This window comes from Seriola lalandi, unplaced genomic scaffold (genome assembly GCF_002814215.2).
Source record: "Seriola lalandi dorsalis isolate HSWRI2012SDOR001 ecotype SW California unplaced genomic scaffold, Sedor1 jcf7180002054365, whole genome shotgun sequence".
Classification (NCBI taxonomy): Eukaryota; Metazoa; Chordata; class Actinopteri; order Carangiformes; family Carangidae; genus Seriola; species Seriola lalandi.
In genome coordinates this window covers 475,792-493,190 of record NW_019524918.1, presented here as the reverse complement: position 1 = coordinate 493,190, position 17,399 = coordinate 475,792, and the positions used below count along the sequence as shown (strand labels likewise).

Genomic DNA, 17,399 nt, shown 5'->3' with positions numbered 1-17,399 from the left:
CACACACACACACACACACACACACAATACCACAGTAAGTACAATGGACTGAAATCGAGGTGAATCCCGTTTCACCTGGCAGGCCACTGGCTCTGGGTCTACAAGGTTAATGCTGTATCGTTGAATTTTTCAGGTGAGAAGCCATTTGAGTGTAAGCTGTGTCACCAACGGTCCAGAGACTACTCGGCTATGATCAAGCACCTGCGCACTCACAACGGAGCATCTCCATACCAGTGCACCATCTGCCAGGACTTCTGCCCGAGCCTGGCCGCCATGCAGAAGCACATGAAGGGCCACAAACCTGAGGAGGTGCCGGCGGACTGGAGGATAGAAAAGACTTACCTGTACGTCTGTTACGTCTGAGCAGGACTTGGACCCCGCGCACAATCTGACACACTCACACACAGACACACACAGTTGGGTGAAAACTCCAATATTGCTTATTTTTAAAGCTGAAGGATAAAATGTTTCTTCATGGGTTAAAAAAGAAAAAAAAATCTGACTCTTTTTGGATAAACTGAAAAATGCATTGTGGGAAGGTGTGATTGTGGGAGAGTTTTTACCTGACAACATGCTAGCATTAATACAAATCACAAAAACACAAAACACACTAGGGCTGCCAATAATGATTAATTTCATTATCAATTTGCTAATTTTTACTAATAAGTGATGAATCATTTAGTCTAAAAAAAATGTCAGAAAATATTGCCGTGGTAGTGAGATCTTCAAATAACTAGTTTTGTCCAACCAACAGGCCAGTCCAAAGAGATGCAGGTTATAATGATATGAAACTCAAATTCCCACATTTTGAGGGAAACAGTGTATATTTAGTATCTTTCCCTGCAAAAATTAGTAAATCAATCAATTGATTATGAAAATTGATGACAGTTTCCTGATCACTTAACCGTTTCAGCCCAAATACACACAAACATACAGGCATTCTCTCTCTCTCTTACACACACACAGTTTTGATAGTAACTGTATCTCTAATGGATCCACTGTGGTTAAAATCAGTGCCACAATGGCTGCGACTCCTGACCTGTATGTGTAGCAGGAGCCTTTTGATTGATTGCTAAACCATCAGGCAACCTGAGTCATCGTCTATGATTGTGCAGTAGGTGTTGAAACAATTCCATGAAGGCTTGACTGGCTGAACTTTGCAAGGTTTCTCTCCTAATTTCCTGTGACTTCTCAGTTTTGTTTTGTTTTTTTTCTGCTGTTGGATTTTTATTTTAGAGTTGTTTATTTTCTGCATGTTTTACTTGAATGGCTGCCACGTTTTGACCTCATAAGCTTGATCTCTTTAATTGCCTTGTCTTTCTTGCAGTGGGTGTTATTGTTTGAGGTAACTGGCTCACAATTTGAGTTTCTCTTGCAATGGAATAGGTTTTGCTATTTATATGTTGTTTATTTGTTACCAAATATGTACTGGTTTTCATCACAAAGTTGGCGTCTCTCGGGATGATTTCTAGTAGAGCGAGCTCTACCTCTCCTCACTTTTAACCGTTTGTTTTAAACCTACTGCAAAGTATTCATCCATTAGTAGTTTTAATTTTCTAACAAATACGTCATAACTTAAATGGTCAAACAGTGTGTAAAAAAATGCGAAGAGCCTCAACATGGCTTTTATGTGTAGTTTTTTATCATTAACGATATATAGATGTCTTATAAAATCACAGAATCAGAATTTTCTAGAAGAAAATTGAAGAAAACATGAAAAGAAGTCGTTTTTGTTTTTTTTTACAAAACATGAAAAAGAAAATTCTGACATTGAATCACTATGAGCAGGTTATTGTCAGTTGTAGTGTAGCTGTAATGTACAAACTGTCATGGTATGTTATTCCCTTATGTGAGCCTAACACAGGCCTTATAGATTTAAAACATGTTGTATTTTTGTATTACAGTAATTTGCTATTTGTTTACATTTGGTATGATTTGAGAAACATCTTAAAGTGTGTGTTTTATAAGTCTCTGATTTGATTAAGATCCCTCCCTCGTGCCTCTTTTATAAGTAGCGCATCGATGTGCTTGAGTACATGGGTCTGTGCTATCGGTAGTTGTTTCTGGGTGTTTGTTTATTGTTACTTAATTAAAGATAGACTGCCATGTAGATCCACTTCGTCTCAACATTGCAACTGGAAGCAACATACTGTGATAGTGGCTGATACTCTGATGCAAGTTCCAAGCAATTTTTTGATGTAAAAGTACACGCTTGTCTCAAATTATTTCCTTCAAAGTGACAATGGACTGAGATCTTTGGATGAAAACTGTGTGTATAGCACATCTTGGCATGTGTGGGCATTACCAATGCCTTCTTAAGTAGCCAACAACACTCAGTGCCATGAAAACACACATTCACTGTATCTATTCTACATGAACATGCACTATAAATGGATTTCCTCGGTGGACCAAAAGAAATAGAGCACTTTTGTTTGAAAAGGGTTTTTTCTTTGATCTTTCTATGTTGTGATAATGCAGATGTCCTTTTATTTGATGTGTCCTAGAAGGATGTGATTAGCATTGTTTAGATTATGTCAATGTCTGTCTACCTCAGGGCCAGATCAAAGCTCGACCTGGTATCCAATCAGGGTTGTTCTTCTTGCCATGTGTGCAGTAAAATCCCTCTTCATTACAGCTTTGTAACACAGTGTGTGAAAGTGTTTTCTCAGTGTGGATTCAGGCACAACTCTGTATGCGTCAGTGTTCAGTGGCATGGTTAAAAAAAGAATAAAACAATTTACTATTTTATGCATCCTGTGCCCCAGTCTTTTTTTCTATGACGTGCCCCCACAGCCCCTTAACGATGAACTCACCCTTTTATCAACGCCACCTGTCATGTTCAAAATGCGCTCATTTGATTTGATTTAAACTGGATGTTATTTAACACAATTGTTAGAATCATTTTCATATGACTGAACTGTCAATGGTTATAGCACTTTTCTAGTCTTATTGATTACTCAAAGCACTTTACAATGAAAGCCACATTCACCCATTCACACTTTAACGCTTTTCTACCATACACACACATTCATACACCAATGATACATCGGGGGCAATTTGTGGTTGCCCAGGGACACTTCGAAATGCGCACTGGAGGAGCTGGGAATCGAACCACTGACTTTCCAATTAGTGGTAACTCTACCTCCTGAGCCACAGCTGCTATTACTTTTGGCTAACTGTTTCAACCATTATTTTATCTATCTATAATATATATGTATTTATCTAATTAAACAGTTTTATATTTATAGCCAATTATTCTAATCATTTATCCACTACTTCTGCAATCTGTTTCAACCATTTTACTGTTACCTTTACCTATTTATATACTGTGAAGTGTTAATTCTTTACTTTTAGCTAACTGTTCAGGCTTCCCTGCTCTCTTGCTAACCAGTTTTCATGCAATATGAAATCACAAAACATCACATCATACATTTTGCTTCATTCTTTCTCCAAATGCCAAATAGAAACTGCACACGTACCCCCAGGGTACATGTATCCCTTGGGGAATCAGAGCTGTATGGTCTGACTTCTCTCTCTCCACAGCCCCTGAAACTCCTAATTGAACCTGAACATTTCATTTTTACAGCCCTGCTATTGCTCTGCCCATCATCTGGACAAAGACAATGCTGCTGATCCCTCTTAACAGTTTATTGGCTTTTGCCACAAAGCTTCACATTCTCAAGCTGTTTATAGAGTTTGTGTGTCATCTGGGCTACTTGCACCCAGCTGGAGTCATTCCAGGATCTGTGGCGACCTGATGGCAGTCTGCCAGAGCCACAGCTGGCCTGTATTTCAGCCCAGATGTTAAAAGGAGCTAAGAATCAGTATCCTAGCTCTGCCTCTGCTCCCTGCACAGCACAGTGGAAGTAAGACTTCTTAATTACTGTACATTTTTTGATATTGGGTTTTTGTTAGCCTAATTCCTTTGGGATTCAGCAGGTTATTGTGCTAGTGCAATGTGTTCTTTTGGTTTCCTTTTCTAACCTAGTCGTTTTCCCATAAAGTCTGAGTACCCTCTGAGAACACTGTGAATGTTTTATTGTGTAATCTATTTTCTAGCTATATGACTTCAAACCCTTCAGCTAAATTCCAGCCTGCAGTGTTTACAGTTTCTCTCTACAATGATCACGCTCTCTTGTTTTCTAGTGCTTTGAGTTTTTTCAGCTCACTCGTTTCACCACAGAGATAATTTAAGCTTCATTTTAGCTACAGTATGCAACTCCATTCATGTCTGTCCATTGAACAACAGTGTAAACATTGTGAATATATGTGTAAATGTCATTAAGAGAAAAACATTTAAACGCTGCTGATGCCCAAAAAGGGGATTTTGTAAATTGACCGGGTCACCACACCAGTCTTGAACACCTGTATACACAGCAAATGAACATAAGGCAGTGGTTCCCACCCTCTAGGTTCAGGAACCCCCGAGGGTCATCTGAGGGGTTGCAAGATGATAAACAAGAAAGAAAAACAGCACAAAGGCAAAAACAACAACAACAAAAAAAACACTCTTTGCTTGTAGAGCTCACAAGTTCACAAACCACAAAGGTTGGGAACCACTGACTTAGCTTTAAGTGGTGGGATATGGAGGGTAACAAATTCAAACTTGTGAACTTGTTGGCAGTGCATAAACACACAGGTGATAGCCAGTGAGAGATCTTCTTAGATATAAAAACGTATGAGTAAAGTTTTAACACCTAAAGGGTTCAAAGAGCGAGTTTCATCAATGCTAAAAGAGTCAGCAAATTGGAAAGAAAACAAATAAATTAACATATTAAACTGCAATTTCAGATGAGAAAACCCTGTTTAATTTCCTTTTAAAAGCAGCTATTGTTTATCTGTAAAATCAAGTATTAATTTCCCTGTGGGAAAACTCATTGTCAAATTAATTTACACCATCCATTATCTACTTAGTTGTTTAGCAACAGATTGATTTATTCATTTGTAAATTCTTAATGACATAATCTCATTTTATTGTCCAATTACATCCCTGCTTATAATTTACTTTATTGTTCACTGCTCAATCAATGAATTGCCTTGTGACTTTGCATTTGCAAGATTCTTTGGGTCTGTCATAATGCATAATGTCATGTTGCAGCAGCAGATGGAGGTTGAGTGCCTTGCTCAAGGGCAAAGAGAGTAAACAGTAGTAAAAGTGTGGGAATAGTTTTAACATTTTTCTAATTGATCCAACCATATGGTCTCAAACATTTCTTTCTAACATTCTCCAACTTTCGAGTGTTTAATAAGAAATTAATTTAGCTCTGAAGCAAATATGTAATTTTGACTCTGCATAAAATGACAATCACCTCTGTAACCCCTCCACCTCCAATATCAGCCCTGCGTTCAGTCCAAGGCCACGCTCAGCGGAGGAGCAGATTGAGTGGGAGCCGGTGTTAATGTAATCTCCTCTGTTTAATTAGAGTGAGCGTGGTGGGCAGCTAAAGCAAACCACATTACCCACCATCTGGTGGGGAGCAGCTCTGCTCTTACCCACCCTCACTATCATTAGCCTCTACAAGACAAGACACAAACACATACATGACAGCTATTTATTCATCCTGCCGCTTTCAATACAGACACAACTGCATACCATTTAGTGACTATGATGAGGCCATACTCACGCTAAGACCTGTCACAAGTGTATTGTCCTGTAATTACGATACGCTGCACAGCAAACCCTCTGAATTGAAATAGTTGTCAAAGACTTAAACTATAAAAGCCACAAACTGTCTAACAATAATTCATATCCAATAATTCATCTCCACTTTTCATCAAATGTGACACCCAACCAGCAACTACACACACATTCAAAATACTGAAGAAGGCAAAAGTCTATAGGACCAAATAATCATCATATATTTTATATTTCAAACTCTAGGATGAACACGAGGCTGCTGAATGTTCACCCAAAAAGTGAATCTAGCTTTTTACTTTGACTTATCCTCAGTAGATCTTAGATGAAAGTATTTAAATCTACCACAAGAGGGCAGTATGCTACCACAGCTGACATGCAGGAGACTTCAGACTGCAGGAATGGCTCAAGTACAGAGGATTTACTGCTCCACAGAAAGCAGAGCTCACAAGCAGTCAGCAGAGCAACACGGTTATTGAATCACAGAGAGAGAACCTGGCAGTCAGTTTGTGCGACTGTGTTTCCGTGTGTGTGAGTGTGTGTTGACGTACAGATCAGTGGCTTCTGCCCTCACCCTGTGCTGCATCAAGACCTGCACAGCTTAAAAGGGGGTTTCACTTCTTGAACACATGATTGTGACATGACACCGGAAACATGAGAGACCAAATACCTCCTTCATGCTTTGAGAAAGTTTCTGACTTTCTTCATATTAATTTCTTGTACATATGGTCACATAATGTAAGAGCTTAGCTTCTACATCAAAATAAGCATTTTACCCACAGTCTTGTGTTTTGGACCTGACAGCAGCTGGAAGATTTTTGGGCAGGGGTTTTGTAATACCCTTTCACATGTATGTGGCACAGTTATTGATCCTAACCCTTTGATGGCTATATTTAGGTGAACTAACCAAACAGTAGTTGAGGCTTTTTTCACATCACTGGCTCGACGACAGATTCTCCTCAGATGGAAAAACTCTATCATTGTCTCATAAATGCTCGCTGGGGGATGTAATGACACACCGCAAACAGCAAAAGCATACTACCCAAGGCTGAATCAAAACCTAAAAAAAAAAAAAAAAAAATCCTATCTCCAGAATTGGACATATTCCAATTTTTTTCTCTCCTTTCTGTCTCCATGTATTCTATCTTGATATTTCCGCATAGGCTGCGGGTGTTGTTTGTACATGTGTGTGATAATTGAATCTGTGAAAAAAATTGGTTTTCCGCTGACTTCTGAAAATTCACTAATATTTGCGTAAAATAAGCATTTTGTGCATTTGTGCGAGAATACACACCTAATTTATTGCTCTGTTTGCAAATGTTACCAATGAAAACAAACCTTAAACGTCATCATACATATTAACTTTAAATATCAAAATATCTATTAAATGTTTACTCTAACACTTGTAAAGTGTATTACATTCTATTGAAAGACGTTTAGGAACGAAACTCCCAACCAGGGGTATGTTAGACGTATTTCTGCAGTTACCAAATACACACAAGCAGATTTACACACTGTCAGGCTGTTCTTGAGTATATTTACGGTGACAAATCCGTAACTACAAAACTACCAGCTACATCAGGCTTACACACATCCCACCCATTCTAATGAATTAATAGCAAAAAATCTCCACTAATAATGGTAGTAGCATGAATGCAAACTTGGCCAAAACTGCTACAGAAGTTTAAAAAAATAAAAAATAGGTACTTAGCCTAAACACAGGCAATTCTGAGATCACGTCACATACTATATATAATATTTTTAAGGAATAGTTTGATATTTTATGAAAGGGGGTTAGATAAGAAGATTAATACCACAGTTAGCTTAGCATAAAGACTGGAAAAGGGAAAACATAGTCTGTCTATATCCAAAGGTAAAACAATTCCCCAAAGCCAGGTTTCTGTTTCACCCTGTTATTTCCAGTCACTGAGCCAAGTTAACTGGCTGCTATCTTTAGCTTTCTCTTTAGCTGACAGATTTGAGAGCGGCATCGTTCTTCTCATTTAACTCTTAACAAGAAAGAGAATCATATTTCCTGAAATGTCGATTTATTCCTCTAAATAAACTCCAATTTAAAAGCAGTTTAGAGGAACACATATGGAACATGACAGGTGGTGGGGCACTTGAAGGGGTACTTGAGCTCATGTGATAAGGCTGTGTGCGTGTGTCAGATAAAAAACATCCACCAATGCATTTGGGCTGTGTGTTTAACAGGCTACACTCTGCCCTGCCATCTGTGGGAACTCCAACCTTTAATGACCGTCTCTGCTGAGAGGTCACAGCCAACTGTATCAATGATACAATTCTCATGGCAGTCCACACACCAACGAATGAGTTTTAAATGCCTTGGTGGGGTGGACTTTGAAAAAGAGCTGTCGAGGCAAACGCTGGCCAAATGTTAAAAAGAAGCTTCCCTCTGTTCTGTTCAGTCAGAACCTACTGTGGGATTTCTGAGAGGGGACTGAGAGAGACCGCATGTGATGTTCAAGGTCTGGACATTGAGAAAGGCACACATACTAATGGCTGAGATAAGAGTGGAGCTGATCAAATCTCACAGCACCAAACATGGAGAGCGCTTCCCCTTCAGAGTAGAGAGAGATAGATACAGCTCCAAACTGTGCTGCAGCCAGCCTCTTCACAGTGGAGCCTCAGACTGTGGTACATGAATAAATGAATGAATGTAGTCCACACTGGGGCATTTGGGCTCCGCCCCACCTCTGTGCCCGGTGACAGACTGTTATTGTAGTAGTCACATTGGAGGGATTTACCCCAGTATTCAAATTTCTGACCCAAAACATGACCATGGACCAAATTCTCATCAGTTACTCGTCAAGATACAATATATTTACTTTAGTGATATTGACTTTATTTGACTTTAGATAGTTTCTGTGGTTGTTTCTTATAATATAAAGTGATATATGTGTGATAGTCTATACTCCCTACCATTAATGCAGTCTTATAGAACAGTCCTGGCATAAAGTCTACATTCAGGGAGCTTGTACTGTTAAGTTTTTTTTTTTTTTAAAAAAGAGGTGTTGATTCAACTTTATGATCATTTCAGAGGATAAAATTTGTGGTGTCGTTAAATTGTAGTTATACTGAGATATCAGAGAGCATATTAAATATTAGAAACCTGTTAAGTTCAATATGGCTGAAGCTACTTATTATTTTTATTGTCAAGTGAGCTGAATATTCTTTCGATAATTTTTTCATAAAATGTTGAAAAATCATGAAAAAATTTTCCAAATTTCTTAAAAGTCCCATTTAGCTTATCTAGTCTGACCAATTGTATGTGGATATTTAATCAAATTAAGATTTTAAGATTAAGATTACAGTGATACAAAACAAATTACAGCAGCAAATCCTCTTATTTGAGAAGCTAGAGTCAGGCAACATTTGGTGTATTTGCTTGATAAATGTCAGTTATCAAAATTTTTTTTGTTGATCAACTAATTGATTAATCAACTAATCATTTCAGCATGAAATATGACACAATTAAACAGCACCACAAACCGCATAGCCCTGAAAATGACTAAAGTTTCACCAGAAGAGGGAGACATGAAAATCCTTGTGAGACAGCAGCTATGTTGTCCTAGCTCTTCTGTTTGCCTCTGCAAGAGAAAAACACAGTGCAGCTAATATTTTCAAACAGTATTAACCTTACAACCCTGGTGATATGAATTTCAGCTGTTGCTCCATCACATCCAATTTACACCACTGATGCAATGCTCATTACTCTGTGTTTGATTTCCAAATAATTCCATATGACACCTGTTAGATGAGCCAAATAGATCTGGGTCATTTCTTGGATTCAGCTTGGCAGTCAGAGGAGGAGGAATTTTCTTCCTGGCAGTTGTTCCCTTCACCTGGACTCTCGCTAATCCGACACCACGCATACGGGAGATGCATAAATAACCTTTCTATCAAATGTTCCTTTAGTTAAAAAGGATCTAATTAGTTATTTCTTCTCAATAAGAATTCAATATGTCTTTCAGGAAATGAAGTGAGGACAGGTTTTGATCTCTTATCTCTGAGTTCAAGCTATTTTCTCACCACTTTCAAAAAGCCCATCCTGCTCATCTAAGTTGTTAATTATTTTTTACTATTTTTAGGGTTAATGATGTCCTTTGAAGCCGCTCAAATGCCACCTTCTCTACTGTACTTAAAACAGAGAGGATATTTGAAACACAGCAAAACAGTATTGTCAAAAAACAGTCTGACTGAGCTGGTTAAAAGAGTGAAGAGAGAGGAGAAAGTCATCTGTCAGCGGGCAGACAGAGCAGACTTCATTTTCTTCTTGAGTGTTGAAAGACGATAGCTTTGGATTCCAGATGATGGGGATTGACATGATGTGAGACTTTTCAACAATCTGCAATAATGACCTTTTCTCAGAACCTACAAACTGTCAGGTAATAAGGTGTCTCAGGGGAAAATGGACAATCTTTTGGCACAGGTAAAATATGTTACCTAGCAACCCACCCGGTGTCCTATCAATAGTCAGCTTGGCGGTATCTCTGGAGATGCTCTCCCCTACAAAGACCTGGTTCAGCTTGCTTCCACAGGCCCCATGACCTCCCTGGACAAACAACAGCCTCATTCTCTGCACCACTGCTGACCTCATTGTCTCTTTGTGAAGGGAAAATCCAGAGTTGCATTCTGTTAAATGGTGCATCAACTGCGAGCGGGACAGACCTCTCTACCTCCAGCACAGGCCTACAGATGAGCACGGACACCGCTGCTTTTTCCTTAGGACTGTACGCAAGGAAAACATGGTAGGAAAAGGGACTAAATATTCACTCCACCTTGCTAATGTAAGCAATCCTGACACCACCACCTCTCTCACATTGTCACCTTCACCTGCTGTTTACACATGTAGTACTCGCTTAAAACCTGTATCATACTTGTTTCTGTCACATTTCCATGTGGGTTTTTTTTTTTTTTTTATAATTCATGTGCATGTTATGACCCAAGCTGTACAGCTGTACTGAATCTCTAAACTGCTCCTGCACATACATCCTATTCATGCTAATTCAATCTTAAGCTAAACTCAAGTGCTACAATCATATAAGAGTGCAGGTGGTATGGCATTATTTGATGGATTTTGTGCAATATTGTATTATATAAATTGCACCTATTATAACTACTGTGATACTCTCAATATGTTGCTTATAAAAACAGCTGCTCCTTAGAGAGTAAATCCATTAAAAAAAATACACTCCAACTTGATGAAACCATAAAACCCAAAAAGAGAAAAACAGGCAATGTATTTTAACCTCAAATAATTAAAATGTGCTGTACAAGACACAAAACAAGCATGCTTGTTCATTTTACCTCCCTCAGTGAGGAGGAATATGACACACACTTTTACATGCCAACAGCTCCATACATCTGGACTGGTCATTGGCAGCTAATATCCAGGATTACAGTGCTCCTAATTAAACCTGACAGAGCCTGACAGGTTGTCACGGAGCAGATAGTCAGCACGTAGTATTTCTTGCAGGGAAGCAAATCTGCCAGAACTTTATCAAAAAGGAAGAAGCTGTAAATGAGAAGCCTGCCTACTGTAATTCTTATAGAGTCTTGATGGAGACACATTATCAGTGATTGAGAACCCGACGGCTGTCAGTCATCCTTTTCACTCAGAGAAAACAGCAGGAGTCGAAGGGACCAAGAGGGTGCACGGCTGGTTAAAAGGGATTCATTCTACAACTAACGGTAAGCTGAAGCAGTGCACCACCCTAATGGGCATCAAACCTCAGATTACAACAGCGATCCTGCTTCATTAGTGCAAAAAACAACAGAGCTATTAAACACACACTGCTCTACATGTAAAGAACAAGCCTAATTAAGACTTTGCACTGAATCAAACTAAACTGAATCTGCATTGTGGTGATAAGAAGTCAAACAAAGCAGCGCTTTCTTCTAAAAATGTCAGTGTGTAGATTTACTCTTCATCTCTTTAGTGTTGTGCATGTACAGAACATAGTTTATTCATTTCTGTCTCTGTCTCAGTGCTGTTTGTCACTATGCTGTGTATGTATTTAACAGCTGGTATTTAATAATTCTTCTCAGCTCATATCTGGAATCAGAAGTCATTAACTCCTGCCCTAACTGTTGCTTTAGCTCACAGGCTGGTGAGGCTGCTGGCAGCAGTGTGTGCAGTTGGGCTCCTGGGAGGCTTAGCTGTAGGTGTATGGTTTCTGGGTGAGTCGCTGTGTATAAGAAAGAATCACTAAATGAGCTTAACAGGAACCAGGAACTGGGAATGAATGTGCAAGACGTCTAGTAGCTATAGCTACTACACAGTAGAGCTCCTCCTGGATCCTCCTGGATTTCTGAAGCTAATACAATGTCAGTAACTGAAAGTTTTAGAAATTTGATATAAGGTTGCAACTAACTATTTTCATTTAATCCGCCAGTTACTCCCTTGGCTGATCAATTAATTAATTCTACAAAACATCAGAAAACAATGAAAACTGCCAGTATTCCTTTAAATTTTTTTTTTTTTTTTTTACATACACAAACTGAGTGCGACATACATTTTATAGCTGAAAAATAAACTTGTCAGTGCTCTCTGCTGGACAAACTATATGACAGAGACACTGGTTTGAAATTATTTCAACATATCTTTGGCATTTTTATTTGTTGATACCTTGATGTCTGCATTAAGGTAACATTGGCTGACAAATTGGCCTGGCTGGTACTGGCTACATGCCGGTCTGGCAGTACTATGAAGTACTGAAATTTGTTTAAATCTGTGAATGATTAACTATTCCCACTTTTACTCCAGTAAGCTTTTAACAGGATGCAAAGTAATTCAGAAATATATCAGCAAAACTGATGCTGATGCTTTATGGGTATCATTTTCAAAATAAAGATCCCTAAAACTTGCTCATGAAACTGTTTAAGGACCATGTCCTTGAATTCATTAAAAGGAGTACTCTATTACATATTAACATCAATCTACAGTCAGTAAATGAGCAGGACCAGCATTTAGGACTAAAATTCAGGATATGCATGATATGTCTGCCTGTGCTGCATCAGTTTTCTTCTCACCAGTCCTGAAGGAAAGATTTTATAGCAGCAAAAAATAATAATAATGATGTTAAGTATTTTTTTAGTGAGCTATTTTCCAACCAACAGCACCTCGCAACAAAAATATTTCATTACTTTAATCCTCTGCATCGTAATACTGTATGTTATTGCTTTACAAGACAGGCTTTGCCTTCATAAAAAACACGTTTTTCCTGCTGATTAAACAACCGATTAACTGTATCTTTTCTACATATAGTCAAACTTCTGCTGAGGCCTAGCTCCTCCCAAAGTCCAGTGGGACTTGGAGACACAAAGGAGACGTCTTTCTGCAACGTGACAGAGGACATCACCATCTCTGACCCCAGGAAAGGTCTGTGTTCCCTCCTCTCTTTGGTGTTTGGTGCAGGCAGGCATTTCTTTCACTGTCTTTTGAATTAACAAACAGAGCGGGATTGTGTGGCTGCTTATTGTTAAGTCATACTGGGTCATGGTTCACGTCTGTAGTCATTATTAGTTGAAGAGAAGCAAAATTATCATTCACTAGCTGTTTCTTGTTGCACATAATGATGTGTTCGTATTGACTACATTAGCATAGATACTTGTGTTTTTCCTAATCATTTCCCACTCATAGAAATGCCTCATTCATTACTGCTGACTGAGAGCTTGTCTCTGAAGGGATTTTCAATCAATCAGGTTCAGTGTTTTACAGAATCAGCCCGGAGAACTCCCTCCTGGAGATCCAGCTGGGGAAGCTGCCCACCTGGCTGCCGGTGTGCTACGAGAGGTGGAACTCATCGCTGGGAACGCTGGTCTGCAGACAGCTGGGTTATCTGAGGTTTGCACTCCTGACAAGATCCCACACCACCTCAGCCCTTAACATTGATTGAGACTGGAGCACCCACTTACTAACTTATAGTTTAATCTCAGCCTGCTTTGCCAAGGCTGAAGGCTTGGCTTATTTATGATCTGCTAATACCTCATTTGCAATCCTGCTTCACACCTTGTGAGTCTGAATTATCTTAATACCCACTCCCACCCATTTTGCATGTGTTCCCTTACCAGACTGACCAAGCATAAAGGAGTGAATCTAACTGATATTGGGCCAAACCATACAGATGGCTTTATACAAATTACCTCAGAACACAAGAGCAGCCTGGAAAATATGTGGCAATTCAGGTAAGGCAATTTGTCTGAGGACATCATACTCATAACGATGCAGAGAAAATTGTGGCTACTTACACATTAATTATGCATCATTAGTTACCCAATTTATTTTCATTTAGGGGGAGCTGTATCACAGGGAAGGTTATTGCTTTGCAATGTTTTGGTGAGCAAATTAAACTTAACTTTTTGTTTGACTTTGCACCCAACACAAAGCCCTGTAGTTCTTACCATTTTCTTAGAAAAGGCTTTACATCAGTGGCAGAGAGAGTGATTGGTGCCACTTGCTGCAGCGCTTTCTGATCAATCCCATTCCACTTCTTGATGAATGGATCTCTGTATAGAGTGTGGGACACGAGCGAAGTTGCCCAGGATAATCGGGGGAGTCGAGGCTACACTGGGCAGGTGGCCCTGGCAGGTCAGCCTCTACTACAGCAACCGTCACACCTGTGGAGGCTCCATCATCACCAGTCAATGGGTAGTCACAGCTGCCCATTGTGTGCACAAGTAAGACTGCCGACCTTACTAGCACTAAAGGTCAAACTTTACAGCCTCAGTGAAGGAGAATAATCAGTCATTAACAGCTGCACTGGACACATGACAGTTCTCTATTATCAGTACCTGCCTCTTCCCTTCTCGTCTCAAACGTCAGCTACAGGCTGCCTCAGGTATCCAGCTGGGTGGTCTATGCTGGCATTGTCACCCGCAGCTCGACAAAAATGGCTCAACACACAGGGTATGCTGTGGAAAAGATAATCTATAACAAGAACTACAACCACAGGAGCCACGACAGTGATATAGCCCTGATGAAACTACGGACTCCACTGAATTTCTCAGGTCAGTCTGGGAGCCTCCTCACAAGCTTTGCACACAACATATGAACTGAAATAGCAGCCCTCAAAAAAGACCATGACCACTGAAAAAATATTAATACTATGGCCTCAGTTCACCATTTTATCCTCTTAGTCATTTCACACAACATAGTGGTATTCTCCAGCTTTTATAAAGAATAACTGATCGCTGCCTGGTGTAGGTTGTGCTAACTTTTGTAGTCATAATGAACAATGATATAGATCAAAAAGATACAAACATATTTCACACCACACCCCTCCCTGCAACTACATCTTATACAACAAGTTCTTTATACAAGTTCAAATGTAGACATTCAACCTCAACAAAGCTTTCCTGCAAACATGTTTTAAAACTTCTGCTTTGAGTAATAATCTGTGTCTGTTAATAGTTTTTTAATTTCCAAAATTGAACTGCTAGACAAAAGATATCTCCTACTTCACTCTCAAGTCTCAGTGTTGAGCACTGAAGGTTTCACGTTTTCACATTGCACTGATGGTCACATACTGGACCATGATTGGCTTCCATGTAATGAAGTCATTCTCGTTTATAAACCTCTTAAACTGAGATTTTAGGTTTCCCCCCTCAGCAGATGAAGGTAAAGTCAGCCTCCTAGTGTAAAGCTTTGCACATAAATCATTCTGTACAGAAGAGCTCAAACATCCAAGCAAGGTAGTAATAAACAAAATACATTTTTCAGTGAAGGGGCACATTAGGGACCCACTTAAAGAACCCAACCATATTCAGAAAACTGGATAAACTTGAGGGAGCCCATTACAAGACAAAACCACAACAGGAGAATAAATATAGCATCTCAAATAGAGCAGAAGAAAAAGCCTTAATGAAAGGGTTTGAAAAAAAAAAAAATCATAGTGTATTCCAAATTGTCAACTTGTTAGTTCCTGCATGTTGGAATTCAAATATAAAGAGGGAAAATTAATTACTTTTTTCCCTTTAACCAGATACGATAAGGCCTGTATGTTTGCCTCGGTATGAGTATGATCTTCCAGGAGGTACACAGTGCTGGATCTCTGGATGGGGATACACACAGCCTGATGGTGGTAAGACACTACTGCAGCGCTCTAAAACAAATTTACATCTGAGTGTGCCAAGTGTATTGACAGAGCAGCCTGAAACATGTCTTTTCTCTCTAAGTTCACTCACCTGACACCTTGAAAGAGGCACTAGTTCCCATAATAAGCACAAAGAAGTGCAACAGCTCCTGCATGTACAATGGAGAGATCACGTCACGGATGCTTTGTGCCGGATACACAGAGGGAAAAGTGGATGCATGTCAGGTCAGGTGCATGTTTTGAACACTAACTTGCAGAGGCGTTTTAAAGATTCACCTTCCTTTCTGTGATTTGCTTAGAATGAACCACAGGCATATTGAAACCTGGGTCAGTCTATAATGAAGAGCGTCTGTGTTTACCTCTCTAGGGGGATAGTGGGGGCCCTCTCGTTTGCCAGGATGAAAACGTGTGGAGGCTGGTAGGAGTCGTCAGCTGGGGAACCGGATGTGCTGAGCCCAACCATCCTGGTGTTTACACCAAAGTGGCAGAATTCTTGAGCTGGATCTACGATATGATTGAGGTAAACAGACTTCTTAGAAATTCTGTGGTATTTGTACAGTACAAAGGAACTAAATATTTGCATTTGATGCTATTTTACACTTTTACACCACAGCATTTTAGAGCAAGATATTGTACACTTTACTGCACCACGTTTACAATTTGCAGGTCAAAAGCATACAAAAAATATGATCATTCTATAAAATATGGTGCATAGTGGGTTACACTAAATCCCAGAACACTTCAAAATGCTTCTTTTGTCCAATCAACACTCCAAAACCCAAATATATCCAATTTAGTATCATATCAGATTGAGCTGGAACCAGCAAATGTTTGGCATATTTGCATGGAAACTGAAATGATTAATTGATGATCGAAATAGCTCGACATCAAGTTTCTTTCATTGACTAATCATTGCAGCTCTGGACTAGACTACTCAGCAGAATGTAAAGTAGTTCAAATTATCGTCACATTGACCAACATTAAAACGCTGCTTAAACAGTAAATGATGCATCAATATCAAAGCCAATCTAATAACATCTTGATAATGTACTTGAATATTTTTAATTTTGCTGATAATGCTTCTGTTCCTCTGCTTAAATACGTTTTTGAAAGCAGCATTTTTCTTATGGCGTCTTTTTTTTTTAACAATGCTGCTTTTACATGAGTAAAAAAGATGACAATATCTCTTATCAGAGAGCCCTAATTAAATTCTCACACAGCCATTATCATGATTTATATATCATCAGCAATGTGATGGAATATTTACAACTGCACAATGTAATATGATTACAGTTTTTACACACACTGCTAATACTGACCGTTTCTTTTTGCAGAATTACTGAAGACACCTCATGAAGCACGAGCAGAGGATGCTACTGATATTATTACTGAGACATTTGAAAATTAGTTAATATTTTTACTTTTAGTGTCCGTTATATGATGTACACATAAAGACAGACTAGAGACAAAATGCATTTTTACGTTATATTTTCCATGTACTGTAAATAAATTATGCCTCTTATAAAACTGTGTAGTGTCATACTTGAGCTGTAGTTTACCGCCAGGTGGCGTCTGTGTATCATTTCCGCTCATCAAGTCTCCATAGCAACTGACAACATTAGCCGAGTAGTAGTTTGTTATATTTA

The 17,399-nt window shown here is 39.1% G+C and overlaps 1 protein-coding gene across 1 annotated transcript; it reads left to right on the top strand.

Annotated features, from left to right (window-relative positions):
- Positions 1–133: 133 nt before the first annotated feature.
- Positions 134–17,261, top strand: tmprss5 (transmembrane serine protease 5; the record flags this gene model as incomplete). Its single annotated transcript, XM_023408519.2, has 14 exons — positions 134–344; positions 10,272–10,407; positions 11,212–11,350; positions 11,759–11,839; positions 12,927–13,040; positions 13,370–13,505; positions 13,733–13,846; positions 13,954–13,997; positions 14,176–14,338; positions 14,484–14,668; positions 15,643–15,741; positions 15,836–15,978; positions 16,121–16,273; positions 17,088–17,261. Coding segments are annotated over 14 exons (1,727 nt in total), but the record flags the coding sequence as incomplete, so codon positions are not given.
- Positions 17,262–17,399: the final 138 nt, after the last annotated feature.